Genomic DNA, 22,059 nt, shown 5'->3' on the forward strand with positions numbered 1-22,059 from the left:
AACCTCATCAAATTCACATCATCCAAATTCGGGGCATAAACGTTTACCAGGGCCACCGGCTTCCCAACCACCACATACCTACCCCCTCCGGATCGGCCACAATGCTCCCCACCTCAAATGCCACCCTCTTAATGATCAACACCGCCACTCCCCTCGTCTTCATATCCAGCCCGGAGTGAAACTCCTGTCCCACCCATCCCCTTCTCAGCCTCATCTGATCCCCCAATTTCAGGTGTGTCCCCTGTAAAAGCGCCACGTCCATCTTCAGACTCCTCAGATGCGTGAACACACGTGACCGTTTAACCAGCCCATTCAACGTTCCATGTGACCAGTCTGGTCGGGGGGCTCCCTGCCGACCCCACTGCCGATCAGCCATACCCCTTCTAGAGCCAGTCCCCTGCCTGCATCCCGCTCCCCTCCAGGCCCACCCTCGGATGTCCACTGCTATTTCTTCCTTCCCAATTGCACCACACATGTCAGCAACCCTCCCCTCCACCTCCAAACAAAGAGCCAGCCCCATTACCCACCTCCCCCACACCTTCCTCCTGACGACCCAACCACTTCACTTCCGTTAACTAGCCCGCCCAGCTAGCATGGTGATTACTGCCCAAGACCTCTAACCTCCCCCCGCAACTCCCACCAGCTAACGAAGAAGAACAAAAGGCACACTCACCATCGCCGCCACCCCGTCGAAACCCAGACCAAACATTCTACCATAAATATGAGGAGAGAGTGAACAGTTTCGACTGATACTCTCTAGAGTTTAGAAGAATGAGGAGATAAAATTGAGTTCGTATAAGATGATAAAGGTATGGATAAAGTAGACGTGGACCAGCTGCTTCCTCTTGTGGGGCATTCTCGGACGAGAAGTCACAGTCTTAGGATAAGAGGTAGCAAATTTAAAACGGAGTTGAGGAGAAACTCCTCAGTTAAGGCCAGGATGAGATCAGCCATGATCGAATGGCGGAGCAGACGTGATGGGCCAAATGGCCTAATTCTGCTCCTATATCTTATGAACTTATTAATACAAAGCTCCTCTCCAAAGTTCAGTGTCATCACACTCCTCCCAGATCATGATCCCTCATGAAGTCCATCGCCTCCTTTGCCGAGTAAAAATAAAACTCCTGCTTCTGGTGAGTCATCCACAACTGTACAAGGTATAAAACACAAAACTTCACTCCCTTCTTGAAGAGGGCAGTTTTTACACAGTTGAATCCGGCTCTCCTCTCCGCCAACTCCGCACCCAGATCTTGGTAGACGCGCAGCTCACTCGCTTCCCAGGTGCACCTCCTGGTCTGCCTCACCGATTTCAAAATCTTTTCCAAGTCCAAGAAACGGTGCAGCTGCACCACCATTACCCTCGGTGGCACCCCCACCTGCGGCCTCCTCCTCAGCACCCTCTGCACCCAATCCACCTCGAGGGGCCGGTCAAAGGCCCCCTCCCCCAGCATCCTTGCCTCATACTTGGCAGACCCTGCTCCCTCAATGCCCTCAGCCATGCTGACTATCCTCAAATTCTGTCGTCTGGAGCGATTGCTCCAATTTCTTTCTCAGCCTCGTTTGTCCACAACCATCCCCAACCCTGTCTCCAGCGAGGCCATGAATTCCTCAAGCTCCCCCACTGCCTCTTCCACCTTCTGAATCGCCAGGCCCTGAGCCTCCAACTTCTTCCCCACTTTCTCAATCGCTGCTCTGAACAGTTCCACCACCGTAGCCAGGTCTTCCGAGGGCTCCCTTCTCTGCAGCTGGAATTTGTTATTTCAAAACTCCACCAGCTGCTCCATCGACCACTGGGCTGGAATGAAGAGCTTGTCATATGAGGAATGACTGAGGACTACGGGACTGTACTCATTTTAGTTTAGAAGAATGAGGGGGGGATCTTATTGAAACTTACAGGATACAGCGAGGCCTGGATAGAGTGGACTTGGAGAGAATGTTTCCACTTGTAGGAAAAACTAGAACCAGAGGGCACAATCTCAGACTAAAGGGACGATCCTTTAAAACAGATTTGAGGAGGAATTTCTCCAGCCAGAGGGTGGTGAATCTATGGAACTCTTTGCCGCAGAAGGTTGTGGAGGCCAAATCACTGAGTGCTTTAAGACAGGGATAGATAGGTTCTTGATTAATAAGGGGATCAGGGTTATGGGGAGCAATAGGAGAATGGGGATGAGAAAAATATCAGCCATGATTGAATGGCGGAGCAGACTCGATGGGCCGAGTGGCCGAATTCTGCTCCTATGTCTTATGGTCTAATTGGCGGGCAGCACTGCTCCCTTGCCCTCCCGCATCTTAACCTGTGGCACACCACAAAAACTTTCCTGCTCCAGCTTCACATCTCGTCCTCTGATCCATACCCGATCTCACCAGAGTATTACCTTCCCGAGGCACTCACACATTTTGTACTCAAAATGCCCCCGTATGGGTGGGGAAAGATCAACAAAATCCACCTTGAGCGGGAGTCACCAAATGTGCGACCACTCTCTGTGGCCGCCACTGGAAGTCCCACCCGGCTGCGTTGAACCAGTACCTTTGCATGATCACCAACGGTTTGGGGTTGTAATGGTCTGCAACAAGCACTACCAGTGAGTTAAAGATCTTTGAATCAAGGATTGCCGGGTAGGTAAGGCTTTTGATCCTCTGAAAGTTGGGGATCTGCAGTATTACCTTTTGTCGGTCGTCTCCTGGAAGAAATACTACATCCATTCAGTATAGTGGGCCCAATCTTCCACGTCTGTGCTGAAAGCTCAAGTCTTCCAAAAAGTAGCATTTTAAAATTTGCTGACTTTGCTCATGTGCTGAGGAATTCAAGTGTGATCCAGACGTCCAGAATCGTAGCCAGAGTTTTTCCACATCACCAGTATAAAATTTTCAGGAGTCTCAAGGTGATAGAAACACAGGTTTACTCTTAAGGCAAAGTAAAAGCATCAACACGGCATACAGCACGTAGGTCCCAGCCGGGACTACCAATGATGCTGGTCCCAATCCAGCCCAGCTTTTAAATGTTGGTTTCACGAGGCCAGCTGCTGGCTTCCACCTCTCAGCGGGGGAACTCGTATTCCACGAGCACCGCCATGGAGATCAATTGGGTCATCCCCGTGGGTCTCGTGAGGGTTATTAATAACCTTCATTGTCACAAGTAGGTTTACATTAACACTGCAATGAAGTTACCGTGAAAAGCCCGTAGTCACCACATTCTGGCGTCTGTTCGTGTACACTGGGGGAGAATTCAGAATGTCCAAATTACCTAATAGCACATCTTTCGGGACTTGTGGAGGAAACCGGAGCACCCGGAGGAAACCCACGCAGACTCCGTACAGTGACCCAAGCCGGAAATCAAACCTGGGACCCCGGCGTGTGAAGCCATAGTGCTAACCACTATGCTACCGTGCATGGTATCCCCAGGATGTTGATAGTGGTGCCACTGAATGTCAAGATCAGGAAGGGCACGCCGGTTAGCACTGCTGCCTCACTGTGCCAAGGACTCAGGTTCAATTCCGGCTTTGTGTAACTGTCTGTGTGAAGTGTGCATTCTCCCCATCTCTGTATGGTTTTGCTCTGGTTTCCTCCCACAATCCAAAGATGTACAGGTTAGGTGGATTGGTTATGCTAAATTGCCCCTTAGCTTCCAACGATGTGCAGATTAGGTGGGGTTATGGGGATAGTGTGGGGGAGTGGGACCATGTGTAGGTGCTCTTTCAGAGGGTCAGTGCAAACTCGATGGGCGAAATGGCCTTCTTCTGCACTGCAGAAATTCTATCATTCTACAGTGGGAGAATGCTTCTGTGGAACATAAAAACCAACAAAGGTGAGGTGGGGCCAATGGCCTATTTTTGTGCTGTAAATCTATGTGAAGCTGTCAATAGGAAATACAAACATTATAATGCATTTCACATCCTCAGGCCATCCACCTCCTTTAACCGAAGGGGTAGAGTGAATAACAGGTAAGCTCTTTCTCTCTTTTTTTTATTATCTGGATGGGATGGCAGGGAAGGTACTGCAATGTTCCTCCTGCAGAATGTTTGAGGTGAGGGACGCCGTCAGTGTCCCTGCTGATTTCATCTGTGGGAAGTGCACACATCTCCAGCTCCTCAGAAACCACGTTAGGGAACTGGAGCTGGAGCTGGATGAACTTCGGATCATCCGGGATGCAGAGGTGGTTATAGATAGAAGCTTCATAAGACCATAAGACATAGGAGCGGAAGTAAGGCCATTCGGCCCATCGAGTCCACTCCACCATTCAATCATGGCTGATTTCAACTCCATTTACCCGCTCTCTCTCCATAGCCCTTAATTCCTCGAGAAATCAAGAATTTATCAACTTCTGTCTTAAAGACACTCAACGTCCCGGCCTCCACCGCCCTCTGTGGCAATGAATTCCAGACCCACCACTCTCTGGCTGAAGAAATTTCTCCTCATCTCTGTCCTAAAGTGACTCCCTTTTATTCTAAGGCTGTGCCCCCGGGTCCTAGTCTCCCCTGCTAATGGAAACAACTTCCCTACGTCCACCCTTTCTAAGCCATTCATTATCTTGTAAGTTTCTATTAGATCTCCCCTCAACCTCCTAAACTCCAATGAATATAATCCCAGGATCCTCAGACGTTCATCGTATGTTAGGCCTACCATTCCTGGGATCATCCGTGTGAATCTCCGCTGGACCCGCTCCAGTGCCAGTATGTCCTTCCTGAGGTGTGGGGCCCAAAATAGCTCACAGTATTCTAAATGGGGCCTAACTAATGCTTTATAAAGCTTCAGAAGTACATCCCTGCTTTTATATTCCAAGCCTCTTGAGATAAATGACAACATTGCATTTGCTTTCTTGATTACGGACTCAACCTGCAAGTTTACCTTTAGAGAAGCCTGGACTAGGACTCCCAAGTCCCTTTGCACTTCAGCATTATGAATTTTGTCACCGTTTAGAAAATAGTCCATGCCTCTATTCTTTTTTCCAAAGTGCAAGACCTCGCACTTGCCCACGTTGAATTTCATCAACCATTTCTTGGACCACTCTCCTAAACTGTCTAAATCTTTCTGCAGCCTCCCCACCTCCTCCATACTACCTGCCCCTCCACCTATCTTTTTATCATCGGCAAACGTAGCCAGAATGCCCCCAGTCCCGTCATCTAGATCGTTAATATATAAAGAGAACAGCTGTGGCCCCAACACTGAACCCTGCGGGACACCACTCGTCACCGGTTGCCATTCCAAAAAAGAACCTTTTATCCCAACTCTCTGCCTTCTGCCTGCCAGCCAATCGTCAATCCATGTTAGTACCTTGCCTCGAATACCATGGGCCCTTATTTTACTCAGCAGTCTCCCGTGAGGCAGCTTATCAAAGGCCTTTTGGAAGTCAAGATAGATAACATCCATTGGCTCTCCTTGGTCTAACCTATTTGTTATCTCTTCAAAGAACTCTGACAGGTTTGTCAGGCACGACCTCCCCTTACTAAATCCATGCTGACTTGTCCTAATCCGACCCTGCACTTCCAAGAATTTAGAAATCTCATCCTTAACAATGGATTCTAGAATCTTGCCAACAACCGAGGTTAGGCTAATTGGCCTATAATTTTCCATCTTTTTCCTTGATCCCTTCTTGAACAGGGGGGTTACAACAACGATTTTCCAATCCTCTGGGACTTTCCCTGACTCCAGTGACTTTTAAAAGATCATAACTAACGCCTCCACTATTTCTTCAGCTATCTCCTTTAGAACTCTAGGATGTAGCCCATCTGGGCCTGGAGATTTATCAATTTTTAGACCTCTTAGTTTCTCTAGCACTTTCTCCTTTGTGATGGCTACCATATTCAACTCTGCCCCGACTCTCCGGAATTGTTGGGATATTACTCATGTCTTCTACTGTGAAGACTGACGCAAAGTACTTATTTAGTTCCTCAGCTATTTCCTTGTCTCCCATCACTAGATTACCAGCGTCATTTTGGAGCGGCCCAATATCTACTTTTGCCTCCCGTTTGTTTTTAATGTATTTAAAGAAACTTTTACTCTCATTCCTAATGTTACTGGTTAGCCTACCTTCATAATTGATCCTCTCTTCCCTTATTTCTCTCTTTGTTATCCTCTGTTTGTTTTTGTAGCCTTCCCAATCTTCTGACTTCCCACTACTCTTTGCCACATTATAGGCTTTCTCTTTTGCTTTGATGCATTCCCTAACTTCCTTTGTCAGCCATGGCTGTCTAATCCCCCCTGATAACCTTTCTTTTCTTTGGGATGAACCTCTGTACTGTGTCCTCAATTACTCCCAGAAACTCCTGCCATTGCCACTAGGCTCTGCTCCCAGTCGATTTTCGTCAGTTCCTCCCTCATGCCCCTGTAGTTACCTTTATTTAACTGTAACACCTTTACATCTGATTCTACCTTCTTTCTTTCAAATTACAGACTGAATTCTACCATATTATGATCACTGCCTCCTAAGTGTTCCCTTATTTTAAGATCTTTTATCAAGTCTGGCTCATTACATAACACTAAGTCCAGAATGGCCTGTTCCCTCGTGGGCTCCATCACAAGCTGTTCCAAAAAGCCCTCCTGTAAGCATTCAATGAATTCCCTTTCCTTGGGTCCACTGGCAGCATTATTTATCCAGTCCACCTGCATATTGAAGTCCCCCATGATCAGTGTGACCTTGCCTTTCTGACATGCACTTTCTATTTTGTGGTGCATTTTGTGCCCCCGGTCCTGACCACTGTTAGGAGGCCTGTACATAACTCCCATTATGGTTTTTTTGCCTTTGTGATTCCTCAACTCTACCCACACAGACTCCACATCATCTGACCCTATGTCGTTTAGTGCTATTGATTTAATTTCATTCCTAATTAACAAGGCAACCCCGCCCCCTCTGCCCACCTCTGTCTTTTCGATAGGTTGTGAATCCCTGGATGTTTAAATGCCAGTCCTGAACCCCCTGCAACCACGTCTCTGTGATGCCTACCACATCATACCTGCCAGACACAATCTGGGCCACAAGCTCATCTACCTTGTTCCGTACACTGCGTGCATTTAAATATAGCACCTTTAATTATCTATTGACCGTCCCTTTTTGTTCTCTTCGTGTGTTGGACCTTGGTTTACTGAGCCTTTCCATACACTGTGTCATATTTTGTGGGATGGGGACTATCGTAACCTCTCCTGAGTTCTGACTTTTCGTGCTTTTTTGTATTCCGAAGCAGCTACGCTTCCCACTGATTACTTCACCTCTTGGTTCCCTGACTTTCCCTTCCCCCCCCCAATCTCTAGTTTAAAGTCCTATTGACCACCCTATTTACTCTTTTCACCAGAACACTGGTCCCAGCTCGGTTCAGGTGGAGACCATCCCAACGGTATAGGTCCCCCCTGTTCCAAAACGGATGCCAGTGTCCCATGAAAAGGAACCCCTCTTTCCCACACCACTCTTTCAGCCACGTGTTAACTTCCCTTATTCTTGCCTCCCTATGCCACTTTGCACGTGGCTCGGGCAGTAATCCGGAGATTATGACCCTTGAGGACCTGCTTTTGAATTTGAATCCTAGCTCTTTATAATCTCTAAACAGGTCCTCTTTTCTAGACTTGCCTATGTTGTTGGTACCGACATGGACCACAACAACTGGATCCTCCCTCTCCCTCTCCAGTATCCTTTCAAGCCGGCCAGAGATGTCCCGCACCCTAGCACCGGGCAGGCAACATACCATGCGGGACTCTTTATCCTGCTCACAAAGGATACTATCTATCCCCCTGATAATAGAATCCCCTACAACTACAATTTGCCTATTTACTCCCTCCCCTTGAATGGCCTGCTGAACCATGGTGCCTTGGTCAGCTGACTCATCCTTCCTGCAGCCCTGTTCGCCATTCACACAGGGAGGAAGTGCCTCATACCTGTTGGACAGGGTCAAGGGCTGAGGCTCCTGACTTCCTGACTGCTTGTTCCCTTTACCTGCCTGACTTGCAGTCACACCCTGCTGTCCCTGGCCACTGGCAGGATTTAAACTACTTACTCTGACAGGTGTGACTGCCTCCTGAAACACAGTGTTCAGGTAAGTCTCCCCCTCCCGGATGTGCCTCAGTGTTTGAAGCTCAGACTCCAACTCATCAACTCTGAGCCGGAGCTCTTCGAGCAACCAACACTGACTGCAGATGTGGTCGCTGTAGCTCGCAATGGGATCTGCCAGCTCCCACATCAAGCAGCTCAAGCACATCACCTGACCAGCCATCACTAATTAATTAATTCGTTTAATTTAAGTTTACGAGTTTAGCTGTGTTTTTAAAAAAATTTGGGGCAGATTTGCTATCAACCAATCAGATCACAGCTTCCCTCTGATGTCACTTTTGGAAAAAAAAACCTGGAAAACAGGAAGTTACCGTTAGGTTTTTATACTCACAGAGACTGCTCCTCCTCCTCCGAACGGCTCCCAAAATTAGGCCCGAAGAAAGAGAGAGAACAAAACAGTCGGGAAAAAGCACCTTCTCCCACTCTTCACCAAATTACCTCACTGCACCAAATTACCAAATTCTCACTCTGTCTGTGTCTCACTCACTCAGGCTGTGTCTCCTTGACCTGCGCAATGCTTACTAAGTGCGCTTTCTGTCTGTCTTTTATACAGACTTTAGGATGACTCACACTAAAACTTCAAAGAGAAGAATACAATGTGTACCTTTGTGCCCCTTAACAGGCCTCAGGTGACTGCCAGATAACTGCCTCTCAGCAATTAGGGAGGGGGCAGCTTCAGCCAATCAGACACTAATCTACACTGCACTTTTAACTGAAAAACAGCAAAATTAGATTAACCACTTACCTTTCCTGGTTACCTCACTGCACCAAATTCTCACTCTGTCTGTGTCTCACTCACTCAGGCTGTGTCTTCTTGACCTGCGCAATGTAGTTACTCCAAAGAATAAAGATAGATGGGTGACGGTGAGAGAGGCAGGGAGGAAGCAGTCAGTACAGGGATCCCCTGTGGACGTTCCCCTTAGTAACAAGTGTACCGCTTTGGATACTGTTAGGGGGGGGGACTTGCCAGGGGTAAGCCATGGGGTACAGGTCTCTTGGCACAGAGTCTGTCCCTGTTGCTCAGAAGGGAAGGGGGGAGAGGAGTAGAGCATTAGTCATTGGAGACTCCATAGTTAGGGGGATAGATAGGAGATTCCGTGGGAACGAGAGAGACACGCGGTTGGTGTGTTGCCTCCCAGGTGTCAGGGTCCATGATGTCTTGGATCGTGATTTTGGGATCCTTAAGGGGGAGGGGGAGCAGCCCCAAGTCGTGATCCACATAGGTGCCAACGACATAGGTAGGGATAGGGATGTAAGGCAGAAATTCAGGGAGCTAGGGTGGAAACTTAGATCTAGGACAAACGGAGTTATTATCTCTGGGTAGTTCCCCGTACCACGTGCTAGCGAGACGAGGAATAGGGAGAGAGAGGAGTTGAACACGTGGCTACAGAAATGGTGCAGGAGGGAGGGTTTCAGATTTCTGGATAATTGGGGCCCATTCTGGGGTCGGTGGGACCTCTACAAATGGGATGGTCTACACCTGGACCAGAGGGGTACCAATATCCGGGGGGGGGGGGGGGGTTTGCTAGTGCTCTTCGGGAGGGTTTAAACTAGTTCAGCAGGGGATTGGGAACCTGAATTGTAGCTCCAGTATACAGGAGGTTGAGAGTAGTGAGGTCATGAGTAAGGTTTCAAAGTTGCAGGAGTGTACCGGCAGGCAGGAAGGTGGTTTAGTGTGTCTTCTTCAATGCCAGGAGTATCCGGAATAAGGTGGGTGAACTTGCGGCACGGGTTGGTACCTGGGACTTCAATGTTGTGGCCATTTCGGAGACATGGATAGAGCAGGGACAGGAATGGTTGTTGCAGGTGCCGGGGTTAGATATTTCAGTAAGCTCAGGGAAGGTGATAAAAGAGGGGGAGGGGTGGCATTGTTAGTCAAGGACAGTATTACGGTGGCAGAAAGGACGTTTGATGAGGACTCGTCTACTGAGGTAGTATGGGCTGAGGTTAGAAACAGGATAAGGTTCTCCACGGTAGGCTACTGCAGAAAATACGGAGGCATGGGATTCAGGGCGATTTAGCAGTTTGGATCAGAAATTGGCTAGCTGGAAGAAGACAAAGGGTGGTGGTTGATGGGAAATGTTCAGACTGGAGTCCAGTTACTAGTGGTGTACCACAAGGATCTGTTTTGGGGCCACTGTTGTTTGTCATTTTCATAAATGACCTGGAGGGCGTAGAAGGATGGGTGAGTAAATTTGCAGATGATACTAAAGTCGGTGGAGTTGTGGACAGTGCGGAAGGGTGTTACAAGTTACAGAGGGACATAGATAAGCTGCAGCACTGGGCTGAGAGGTGGCAAATGGAGTTTAATGCAGAAAAGTGTGAGGTGATTTCATTTTGGAAGGAATAACAGGAAGACAGAGTACTGGGCTAATGGTAAGATTCTTGGTAGTGTGGATGAGCAGAGAGATCTCGGTGTCCATGTACATAGATCCCTGAAAGTTGCCACCCAGGTTGAGAGGGTTGTTAAGAAGGCGTACGGTGGGTTAGCTTTTATTGGTAGAGGGATTGAGTTTCGGAGCCATGAGGTCATGTTGCAGCTGTACAAAACTCTGGTGTGGCCGCATTTGGAGTATTGCGTGCAATTCTGGTCGCCGCATTATAGGAAGGATGTGGAAGCTTTGGAACAGGTGCAGAGGAGATTTACCAGAATGTTGCCTGGTATGGAGGGAAGATCTTATGAGGGAAGGCTGAGGGACTTGAGACTGTTTTTGTTAGAGAGAAGGTTAAGAGGTGACTTAATTGAGGCATACAAGATGATCAGAGGATTAGATAGAGTGGACAGTGAGAGCCTTTTTCCTCGGATGGTGATGTCTAGCACGAGGGGACATAGCTTTAAATTGAGGGGAGATAGATATGACAGATGTCAGAGGTAGGTTCTTTACTCAGAGAGTAGTAAGAGGGTGGAATGCCCTGCCTGCAACAGTGGTGGACTCGCCAACACTAAGGACATTCAAATGGTCATTGGATAGACATATGGACGATAAGGGAATAGTGTAGCTGGGCTTTAGAGTGGTTTCACAGGTCGGCGCAACATCGAGGGCCGAAGGGCCTGTACTGCGCTGTAATGTTCTATCACGATCCAACGCATTAACCTTCAGTTTTGCAAATGCAGCAAAGTGTTTGGAGATATTGATGCTGCTTCAGGTCCTGGGAACCTTGAGCTTCAAAGACCCTATGAGACCTGGTTATGCAAAAGCTGTGTACAGGAAGTTGTATGGTCAGTTTTCTTTCAGTTAGGGAACTGTACAAGAGGGTTATTGCTGTTGCTGCTATTGCACATTGACACAGAGATATTCAGCTGCAGAAGTAGGAGGCCTGAGACCCGAGGCATGGCCTTCCCTCTGCCACCACTTCTCCTCCCCAGTTCAGATTCACAGCCACACTGCAAGCTCCAGACATTTCAGCCAACTCTTACCGTCAAGCCTGAACTAAAGCTCCAGGAACTTGTGAATAAATGTCACCCTGTTACCAACGTAATAACATAGATAGAATTCATTTGACATGGCCCTGTGCCGGCCGCCTCTGCATCATAAGTCACAAAGCCCCACATGGTTGCAAGTATTTCCCTCCAGTTCGGATTGTTCCCATCAATAAGCCAAATCTCCCTGCATATGTTACTCCTGGAAACAAGTAGCTTCAATACTGGAGGCAGTGAGAATTAGAATCAAAACCAATCTTACAGATTTAATATCTAGTCAGACAATTAATGAGAGTATTGCACTGAGAATTCCCCTCAACATCTCCTCCATCCCATTCCCTCCAACCTCCTCTAACACCAAATATTCTTAACAACCCAACTCCTTCCTAACACACCCCTCCAATTCCCCCCCCAAAAAACTATTTCCTGCATTTACAACAATAGTGCCTATAATCTAAAATAATTTAATTGGCTGTTGAGTACATTGTACATCGTGAGCAACTGCTCGGCCCAGAACCGCAAGAAACTTCAGGGAGTTGTGAACACAGCCCAGTCCATCATACGAACCTGCCTCCCATCCATTGACTCCATCTACACCTCCCGCTGCCTGGGGAAAGCGGGCAGCATAATCAAAGACCCCTCCCACCCTGCTTACTCACTCTTCCAACTTCTTCCATCGGGCAGGAGATACAGAAGTCTGAGAACACACACAGACTCAAAAGCAGCTTCTTCCCCGCTGTTACCAGACTACTAAACGACCCTCTTATGGACTGACCTCATTAACACTACACCCCTGTATGCTTCATCCAATGCCAGTGCTTATGTAATTACATTGTGTACCTTCTGTTGCCCTATTCTGTATTTTCTTTTATTTCCTTTTCATTTCATGTACTTAATGATCTGTTGAGCTGCTCGCAGAAAAATACTTTCACTGTACCTCGGTACACATGACAATAAATAAATCCAATCCAATCCAATCCTGAGATTGTGAACGGTGCCAATAAAAATGCACTTTTTTTTCATATAGAGGCAAGCTCTGGTATGGCCATAAAAGCAAGGAAGGGAGAGGCATGCTGCAGCCCTGTCCCAGTGGGTTTTAATATTTTGTACCCTGATTTTGCTGTAGGCAACGGAGATGAATATCTCATGGGAAAAAGGGACGAGTTCACTAAATGGCAAGAGGTAGTAAGTGAGAAACAGCCCATCCCAGAAAAGCGGCAAAAGCTGAACCAACAGATTTTACAGTGAATGATCTGGATAAACTCTGAGCTCTGGTTAGCCGTTAATAATAATAATAATATTCTTTATTGTCACAAGTAGGCTTACATTAACACTGCAATGAAGTTACTGTGAAAATCCCCTAGTCGCCACATTCCAGCACCTGTTCGGGTAGACAGACGGAGAATTTAGAATGTCCAAGTTACCTAACAGCACGTCTTTCGAGATTTGTGGGAGGAAACCGGAGCACCCGGAGGAAACCCACAGACACTGGCAGAACGTGCAGACTCCGCACAGACAGTGACCCAAGCCGAGAATCGAACCTGGGACCCTGGTGCTGTGACAAATAGTGCTAACCACTGTGTTACTGTGCCGCCCATACCGCTAGGCCCAATTGCTCAATTTTTCAACATCAAATCGTACCTGAACGCTGCACTAATCAGTCAGCTTTAAGGGGGTTGTGGCAAAATAACTTTGTTCGCCCACCTGGCCTGTTTCTTCCGTAATCCCCAAACCCAATCGAAATCCTGTTTTAACGTCTCCCACTCTCATCCCCATACCTGATGCAAATCCTGTTTGAACTTAGCGATCTATTATTAAAAACTCTGACGATGAAAGGTGAAAGTTAATGCATCATCATTTCTCAAGGGGGAGCATTTTGTATGCCGGTCTGTCAGGTCCTATGTTCTGGTTACTCAGCATGGCTGATGAAAACTCCATTTAAAACACGGAGACCAGGCTCCCCCAGTCCCCAGGTTGGAGTCTAGAATGAACCTTCAGAAAAGGGGGTGGGGGAAGATTCGATTGAGGTTACAAAAGGGAGTGGAGCTAGGTTAAGCGCTCTTTCAGGCCAGTGCAGGCTCAATGGGCCAAATGGCCTCCTTCTGCACTGTAAAGATTCTGTGACAGATTCTGTCATTCTGTTTGGAATCGTCTGCATTTTCCTCTCCAAAGCCCTGATTGGAGGTGCTGGTGTGACACTCTGGTGCACTCCAGCAGCTGTATACCCCTGGACATAGGCTGGAATTCTTCGGTCGTTGCTCTTCATTTTTCCCGCCAGCAGCGCACCACACCCGCAGGTTTCCCGACGACGTAGTGTGGTTAGAATGGGAAATTTCATTGGCAAGCGGCAGGAAGATAGAATCTCGCCATCAGCTAACGGCGTGCTACCGAGAAACACACAGCTGAGGAACTGGACAATCCCACCTATAATCCTCGATTCAAGGAACTGCAGATGACAAAGGTGTCCCTGTGGGAATACAGCTACTGCAGGAAATGTGGGTTCCCCATGCATGACAGGCTTCATTAGTGTCAAAGTACATGGAAATAGCAGCTTTGGTAAGCATAGCATTGGTCACCTGGGAGACATATGTGGGGCAGTAAATTGTGAAGTTGTGAAGAGATGAAGGCGATAAAATTCAGGGCTGTGGCGACTTTGACAGCCATTGGTAATGTATGCCCACCTGGCCCTCTTGGAAGGAAGATTTGTTCCAGGAGACTGCAGATGTCAGCACTGGTCTGCCTTAAAATCCTCAGTCTCCTGAGGCATTGTTGCTCCATCATATTGAGGGAGTCGATCCTCTGTCTGTATTCCCTTTGCCGAGGGTATCGCCTCCTTAGAACTAGAGCTAGAGCTGCTTCCTCTGTCTTATGTAATAGCATGTGACTGAAGAGACGACAACTACTGCTGGTGGTGTTGATATGGCTGCTCTTCTTGTCCTTCATCAGACATCCATTATATAGAACACAAGCTTCTTCAAAGACTGACAGCTGAGAAGTGCAGATCCAATTGGTAAAGTTAAAGTTAGGTGAAGTAACATTCAAAAAGTTGGATATCATCTGTGAAGCAGTGACAACATGCTTTCAAAAGCAGGGAAGAGGCAATGCAGATTTATTCTTTAAAGGAATTCCAGCCTGTCACTTTCATTGATCAATGAGTCCCGACTGTTCTCTCACCTTGACACTGGTCAGTTTAGCAGCTTGAGCAACCTGTTCATTGGCTGTTACAGCCAGAATTCTAGGTTAAAGGCACAATTATTTGATATTTACATACTGAAATGTTTCCCACACGCTTCGGAACACACCCTTGTAAAATCCAGAAATAAGCACCATCATGTTGGGTTTCCATAACATGCATTTTTCATGCATTTCACCACATGCCCATTACTAAACCAACAACCTCCTCCCCCCCCCCGCAGGTAAAATTCAAGTCTATATTTGCAAACCACTTGCTCTAAAGGGATTTTTCCACTCGCTGAAATTTATGCTGAGGTTAAAAGCACAAGTTGGTGGGTTGCTACTAGCTTCCCGACACTTTGTAAACAGCGGTCCCTGACCACATGCAAACCTACCCAACTTGACAAGTTATTACAAAATATAAGAAAATTTTAAATCTTTGAAACATTGTTTTATAATGCTCTCTAAAACCCTGTCATTATTCTTACCTCTGTATTTAGACAGTTTGAGTTGTTCAAATTGTCCATTAGGCATTACAGCAGTAGCTTCAAAATCAGGGGCTAGCTTTCCAATCGTAGCTTTTCCAGCAGTCATTCTGAATCAACCTTGAAAAATAATTATTTTTAAAATATAGCCATGTTCAATTAATCAAACAGATTATTTTAATCCCTGAATGGCCTTTAATGCCTAGTACATAAATGTTTAAATCTCAGTTATCGGCCAGGATCTTCCAGTCCCACCCATGACAGGAAATGTTGTGGCGGGATGGAAAATTTTGAAAAAATAACCAAAAGACTTTCAGTGGGAATTTCTGGACCAGGAAAATTCTGGCCAGTCTGAATAGACACATCAAACACAGGAATTCAGCATTCCATTAATACTAGCAAGTGTGATAACCCAGTAGTACAGAAAATGGCCTAATTGGTCAGATAAAAATTGAGTTGTGAATTTGGTTCAGTGGCCTCTTGTATTTGAATCAGAAAATCACATGGCCAATCTCAAACCAGAACTTCAACACATAATCTTCAGTGTTATAATTAATCTGCATTATCAAGGTGTTATTGCCAATGATACAATAAACAGAAGCAGTCTGATGTACAAGATCTTATGGCACGTTCTCCTGGTGTCCCAGCCAAAATTCATCCATCAACCAGCACTACCAAAACATACATTGGCCCAGATTTCACTATATCAATGCATTTAACAGCTGTCATTAGACTAGCATTTGCATGCTGTTTTTATATTTTATATTGCAAGTTGCCAGAAGTACAAGCTGCTAATGAAGCAATGAGAGAGAATGGGCATCTAGGACTTGAGTGAACGGGAGAATGTGTTTCTCTTTTCCCAAATTGAAGGATTGAGAAATAAACAAAGGAACAACAGAAGGAAGCATAAACTAAAATGAATTCATTGTCAAATTAGGTACCAAAAAGTAAATGGAGGTAAAAAACGACTGGATTAAGAGAGAAGATAGGTAAACGTGTTTTTAATTTTATATATTTTAAATCTTCAACAATTAATATTTAAAGGGATGAGGCTCGATGGGCTGGATTCTCCATTGCCCAACACCAATATCGTAGTCGCCGATTGGCAGAGAATCAACTCTGACCCCCAAAATCGGAGCGGCGCCGGTTTGACACCGATCAGGCATGCTCCACCCCCTTGGTTGCAACGACGTTGGCTCGTCATCATCATGACCTCCCGCAATACTCCATCCCCGATGGGCCGAGTTCCCGATGGCGGAGACACGTGTGGGCTCAGCGGTCGGGAACCCGGCGTGGCGGCTGCGGATTGTGTCCAGGATTGTGACATGCTCGGCTGAGATCCGTGCCGCTAGCTGGGGGGGCTTCGAGGGCTGGGGAGACTGGTGGGGGATGGCCAGCGGGGTCACGGATGGTGGGTCGGGTCCGCACATGTTGTACGGCGCAACCACTGCAGGTCACCAGCCGTGCACATGCGCGGCCTTGGACCGGGCCATTCTCCGGCCGTTTTCAACGCGGGAGCTGCATCTGGTGCCGCTGCTAGCCCCTCACCAGTCCCATAATTGGCGAGGGTCGGCACCAATTTTTTGGTCATAAACCTCCCGCAAATTCCCCCGTTTGAGCCGGCACTTAGCTGCTGAAACAGAGAATCCAGGCACATACTTTTAACAGTTAACTTTCGGTTCCAGAGGTTGATTGCGGTATTTAAGTCAACATGCTGTTAAAGGTCTACTTGCACTTGTAATGTTGTGTTTAGTTTGTATGTACCATGCAAATAGTTATATCACAGAATTCAATGCATTTCAATAATGATTGGGTATGGCATTTACCCTCGCTTGAAGTATAATCTATATTTAGTGAAGAGTACCATTAGCCTGATATTTTGGCAGCAAAATATGGGCAGTACACATCTTATTGTTGTTTGTGTGATCTTGATGTAAGAAAAATATCAACATAATGCGTGTCTATTGCAAGCAATTATACTTTTAAAAGTTATTCATTTGTGAGCACTTTGCAACGTTCTGTGGTTGTGACAGTTACTTTATAAATGCAAATTCATTCTTTTTAATTAAAGACTGGCAATTCAGGCTGAATTATCTTTTACCATCATCTATTTTCCTAGAAATACAGATCAAAAGGCAGCACTAAAACAAATTTAGATAATGTAAATGTTGCCACAGTCCCAGAGGCTGCTCTTCTCTTTGAGCGTTGACTGGTGGTGATTTAACTTGAGGGTTACCACACCTCAGGTGAGGGGCAAGGTTGAGAAGGTTTGTGAATAATCTCAGCCAGTATGGGAATTGAACCCAAACTCTGCTCTGCATCACAAACTAGCCAGCCAACCAACTGAGCTAACCAATCCATCACAAATTTATACTTCACTGAATTCATATGATTATAAATATGTGTCAGGAAAGGTTTTTGCAGGAATTCAGATAGCTTTATTTTTCTTTGGTTCACTGTGTTTTGTTCTAAAATTGCTATTTTTTAGTTAAATATTCTTCGAAATAACAGCTTATAAAAACATAATTTTATTAATCTCGGTGTGCTGACCACATGAAGTACAATTGTATAAACATATCATTAAGTAGAGATGACAATAAAATACTTTTGAAATGTAGTCGCTGTTGTAATGTAGGAAACCTGGCAGCATATCTATAACAGTGAGAACCCACAAACAACAATTTGAGACTCAACCATATCAGTTTTAGGTCAAAAGCAAAATACTCCAGATGCTGAAAATCTGAAATAAAAACAGAAAATGCTGGAAATATTCAGGTCACATCAATTCTGCTGATAGTTGACCTGAAAAGCTAATTATTTCTCTCTCCGATGCTGCCAGACCCGCAGAATATTTCTCGTGTTTTCTGTTTTTACATCTGTTTTAGGTGTTGAGAAATATTGTTGAGATTGGATTGGAAGAACCCCCTATTCAATTAATGCTGAGGATATTTTACAGACACGAGATGGAAGACAAGATCTTGGTTTAAATGCAAGCATTGCAACTCTCAACAGTGCAGCATGCCTTTGGTACCACATTAAAGCGTCATACACTATTTTCTAACTAAGGGCATGATTCAACCACCGTCCGCACAGGGGGGCTGGAGCGGCCCAGGTCAGGGTTGCCCCTGGACCTGGGGACTAAGGGGCTTTGTGTCTGTGAGGTCTTCAAGCCAATCTAAATTATTGTAGAAACCCATAACAGGGGCAACCACAGCTGCAGCCTGTCTAAATGATCAAACTCTTCCAGGAGAGCAATGCTGCAGCTTCTCTCATGAAAGTCGATTTTACCCTTTGACTGTGAGCAGCGTTTAGCTTCACAGCTGAAGGCTATTTCAAAGGCAGGATTGGCCTTGTTAGTTGTGGTAGCATCTCATGCTCCGGAACTCTCAAGTACCTCCTCTCAAAGGAACATGTCTGAGAGGACGGGATGTCCTGCAACCTTTGAAGGCTGAACAGTGTACCTGTAGTCTAGGACAGTCAGCACCATAGAGACAACTGCTAACAATCAAACAATAAAGAGCAGGGCTTCACCCCCGAGGACCCTCCTATGGCCAACGGGTAACCATATGGATGAGCAGTGGGCAGCTGAGCACGACCTCCCTAATGTGATTGGCAGAGGTCTGGGATCTAGGGGCTACTGATCTGGCCGGGGTTGAGTGTGCAGAGCGAAGTTTGCCAGCAAAAATGGCTCGCTGAATGGCACTCTGAGAGGTGGGAGAGTCATGGTAAGGGTGGGGGAGGCTTGGGGGATTCGAGGGTCCCAAGATGTAAAGCCCTAACTGATTATCGGTCTCTCCTTCCCCAATTCCTTCCAGATACAAATATGTTTGCTGGTGTAGATCCCACCGAAGCTGCCCTCACGTGTTTGTCACAGCCGAGGTAGGCAGATGCCGAAGATGGCAGCAAAGTCATCGTAGGCTGGAGGCAGTACCACACCCTGAACACTCGGCCGCACATCTCAAACACCCTGCCGCCAATCATGCCGACGAGGGGGCCAGAAGGGGAGTCCAGCAACGTGCCACAATGTACAGGAGTTATTGGTTCTTCTGTGGAATCCATGATACACTGTTTCCTAGCAAGGGACATGAGTTAGTATGAAATCCATAATATCCTGGACAAGCGAAGGACATAAGTTAGAATGGAATCCATAATAAACGGTTCTTACTGACTGACATAATTCTGTGACGTAAGAATGATGGAAGTAGCCATAACAAGGGTGCGCCTTTTCTGTAAGCTACCATTTCCTTCAGGTCAAAGGAAAGATACGTATGCAAAAGGATAGAAAGTGCTAATGTTTCTATTGGTTCACTTGCCATTTTCTATCGCTTTCTATTGGCTAGAGTTACTGTCCTTCCACTGATCTAAAATTGAAAGCTTAATTGTGATATTATTGGTGTATGTGACATGCAAATGAAGGGTTAGAATGCAATTACAAATTCTATTGGTTAATCAAACTATAAATGTTTCTACTTACTAGATTAATTTAGAGTAATACCAGTGCATTCCACTTGCTTTGTCCTCCATGTGCACATGTCAATAAAACTTGATCAAAGAGCTCCTGTGTCAGCCTTGAAATAATTCGACGCTTCCATGAGCAGAAGTACAGCATATGCTCAGAGTGCAGGATTTGCCCCCATCGTTGGGTTGCCCCAGGTCAAGGGGGCCATCGATGGCACACGTGTCACCCTGCGAGCATCAGGGCATCATGAGTGCCCTATATTAATGGGAAAAGGTTCCACTCCCTGAATGTTCAAATCGTGAGACCACTGTCTCAGGATTATCTACACGTGTGCCCACTATCCTGGGACACTCAGAGATCCCTGGTGTCTTCCAGGATCACATCTTGGGGGACAAGGGATACCCGCTGAGATGGCTGATGACGTGGAAACCTGAGGCCGAGGCGGAAACACATTATAATGAGGCCCATGCTGCCAGCCGTGCTGTCATTGAGCGGCACATTAGGCTGCTCAAAATGTGGTTCCAATGCCTTGACTGCCCTTGCAGGGCTCTACAGTACAGCCCCCAGAGGGTCTCTCATTTTGTGGTGGTCTGCTGTGCCAACCACAATATGGCACAGCAGCATGCTGAAGTAGGAGGAAGGAAATGCGACCTCATCGGAGGAGGGGCTGGAGGACAAGCCCATGGAGGAACTAAAGGACGGAGGACAAGCGGCAACAAATGTCCGACATACCATGAGCACCAGAGGCCCTCATCATCTCCAGATTCTCGATGAGGCTGTGTCCGTCAGCAGAGTGTCCCCTAAGGGTCCATGTAACATCATTCCAGGGTGATGGGCCTGTGTTGGCACTGTCAGCGGCTCAAGGCAGGGGAGTGATGACCACTCGCTGTGAGGAAAACTCTGGTGCTCCTCAGGATGACCGTTTGACTCTGTCTTTGTGCTGACAGCACACTCACACCCACCCTCATGACGGAGTCTGCACAGGGGGCGTTTGATCTATGACCACTGTGTGTGCGTATTACATTGTGATACGCTGTAACAATTAAATGCCATTTGAATTATCCTCTTTGGTGAATATCTGAGAAAATATTATATTTTTTGACCCCATTATTCTGTGGGTACCTTTTAAAGAGGTATGGGAGCAACCACTGATGCCAATGTCAGCTGAGATTTCATTAAAATTATGCCTGTTTTTTTAAGTAACATGATTTAAGAGATCTTCTGGGTCCAATCTTGGCCATGAATCACAAAGGGTTCAGATTGAATATGATTTCAGGATACAGAAGAATAATCAATACTGGAACTACATCAAAACAGATTTTGTTTTAAATTTAGAGTAACCAATTTTTTAATTAATGGGCAATTTAGCGTGGCCAATTCACCTAACCTGCACATCTTTGGGTTGTGGGGGTGAAACCCACGTAGACACGGGGAGAATGTACAAATTCCACATAGTGACCCGGGGTTGGGACCGAACATGGGTCCTCAGCGCCGTAGGCAGCTAACCACTGTTGCTCTTATTAGCCTTAGTTTTATTAGCTCTAATTCTGTCACCTTTGCTCACGAGTCGCCAGGTATCTTTCTGATACCGCCACGTGGTCCAAGTTCAAGTTATGATTAATAATGCAGCACACCGCTTAGTAAGAGTTAAATCAACATCATTTATTATATATAGCAATAAATACTTATACAATAATCCTACTTCTAGACGAATACCTACAACTAACAGGCCAATACTTAACTTTGGGAATGGCCCACCAGGTCAGGAAAACGTATGGTCTTTCGAATTGGCCCTGAGCCTGCGGGATTCAAAGGCTGATACAGGTCGATGGTTAGGAGTGTCTATCGGGTAGCGATCGCTGGAGTCAAACTTACAGTTTCTTTGTCGAAGGTTCTTGCGAAGGTTGCGAGCAGGAAGAGAAGGGTCGATCTGAACTTGGCCCCTATTCTTATAGTTCCCAGGGGCTTCCCGCCTCTCGGGGCGGACCTTGACCCTGGTTCCAAGTGATTGGACTTGGTCCCAATCACTTGGTTCGATATGCTCCAATAATGGGGCGATTTCTTGATCGGGGGGGGTGGTCGTCCACCTGTCTTTGTCTCATCCCCTGCTGGCGCCGAAAGGTCTGGATCGGCTTTGAATTGCTAATGTGTAGCAATTGTTCCCGGGGATGGCTGCTTAGTTTGCAGATGGCTGAGCTGTTGTGATGTTGATGGCTGTAGAAATCGGTCTGGGCCCATTTCCCCAGAGGCAAATACACTGTTTTACCTGCAGCTGTCCGTTTGAGTCCTGTTGGCTGATTTTCCCATCAGCCTCTTTCGTTCGCCATTTTAGATCGGGGTTTGACCATTCTAATCGGGAATCAGCCATTTTAGACGGCTACACCACTGCGCCACGGGCCGCCCCTACATCAACTTCACATAAAGGTGCTCTAACAAAATCAAAGCCTTTCAGCACCATGTTACATTCAATAACTAAAGCGGAGCT

The 22,059-nt window shown here is 46.5% G+C and overlaps 1 protein-coding gene across 2 annotated transcripts in view; it reads right to left on the reverse strand.

Annotated features, from left to right (window-relative positions):
- The window catches only part of LOC140426265 (peroxiredoxin-1-like), a 155,301-nt gene that overhangs the window by 118,287 nt on the left and 14,955 nt on the right, over positions 1-22,059 (reverse strand). For both annotated transcript variants that reach the window (XM_072510807.1, XM_072510808.1), the window contains exon 2: positions 15,119-15,235. In XM_072510807.1, the coding sequence (XP_072366908.1) occupies positions 15,119-15,224 (106 nt within the window). In that variant the 5' untranslated portion in view covers positions 15,225-15,235. The remainder of the gene's footprint in view (positions 1-15,118; positions 15,236-22,059) is intronic.

The sequence above is a fragment of the Scyliorhinus torazame genome, chromosome 7 (genome assembly GCF_047496885.1).
Source record: "Scyliorhinus torazame isolate Kashiwa2021f chromosome 7, sScyTor2.1, whole genome shotgun sequence".
NCBI lineage: Eukaryota > Metazoa > Chordata > Chondrichthyes > Carcharhiniformes > Scyliorhinidae > Scyliorhinus > Scyliorhinus torazame.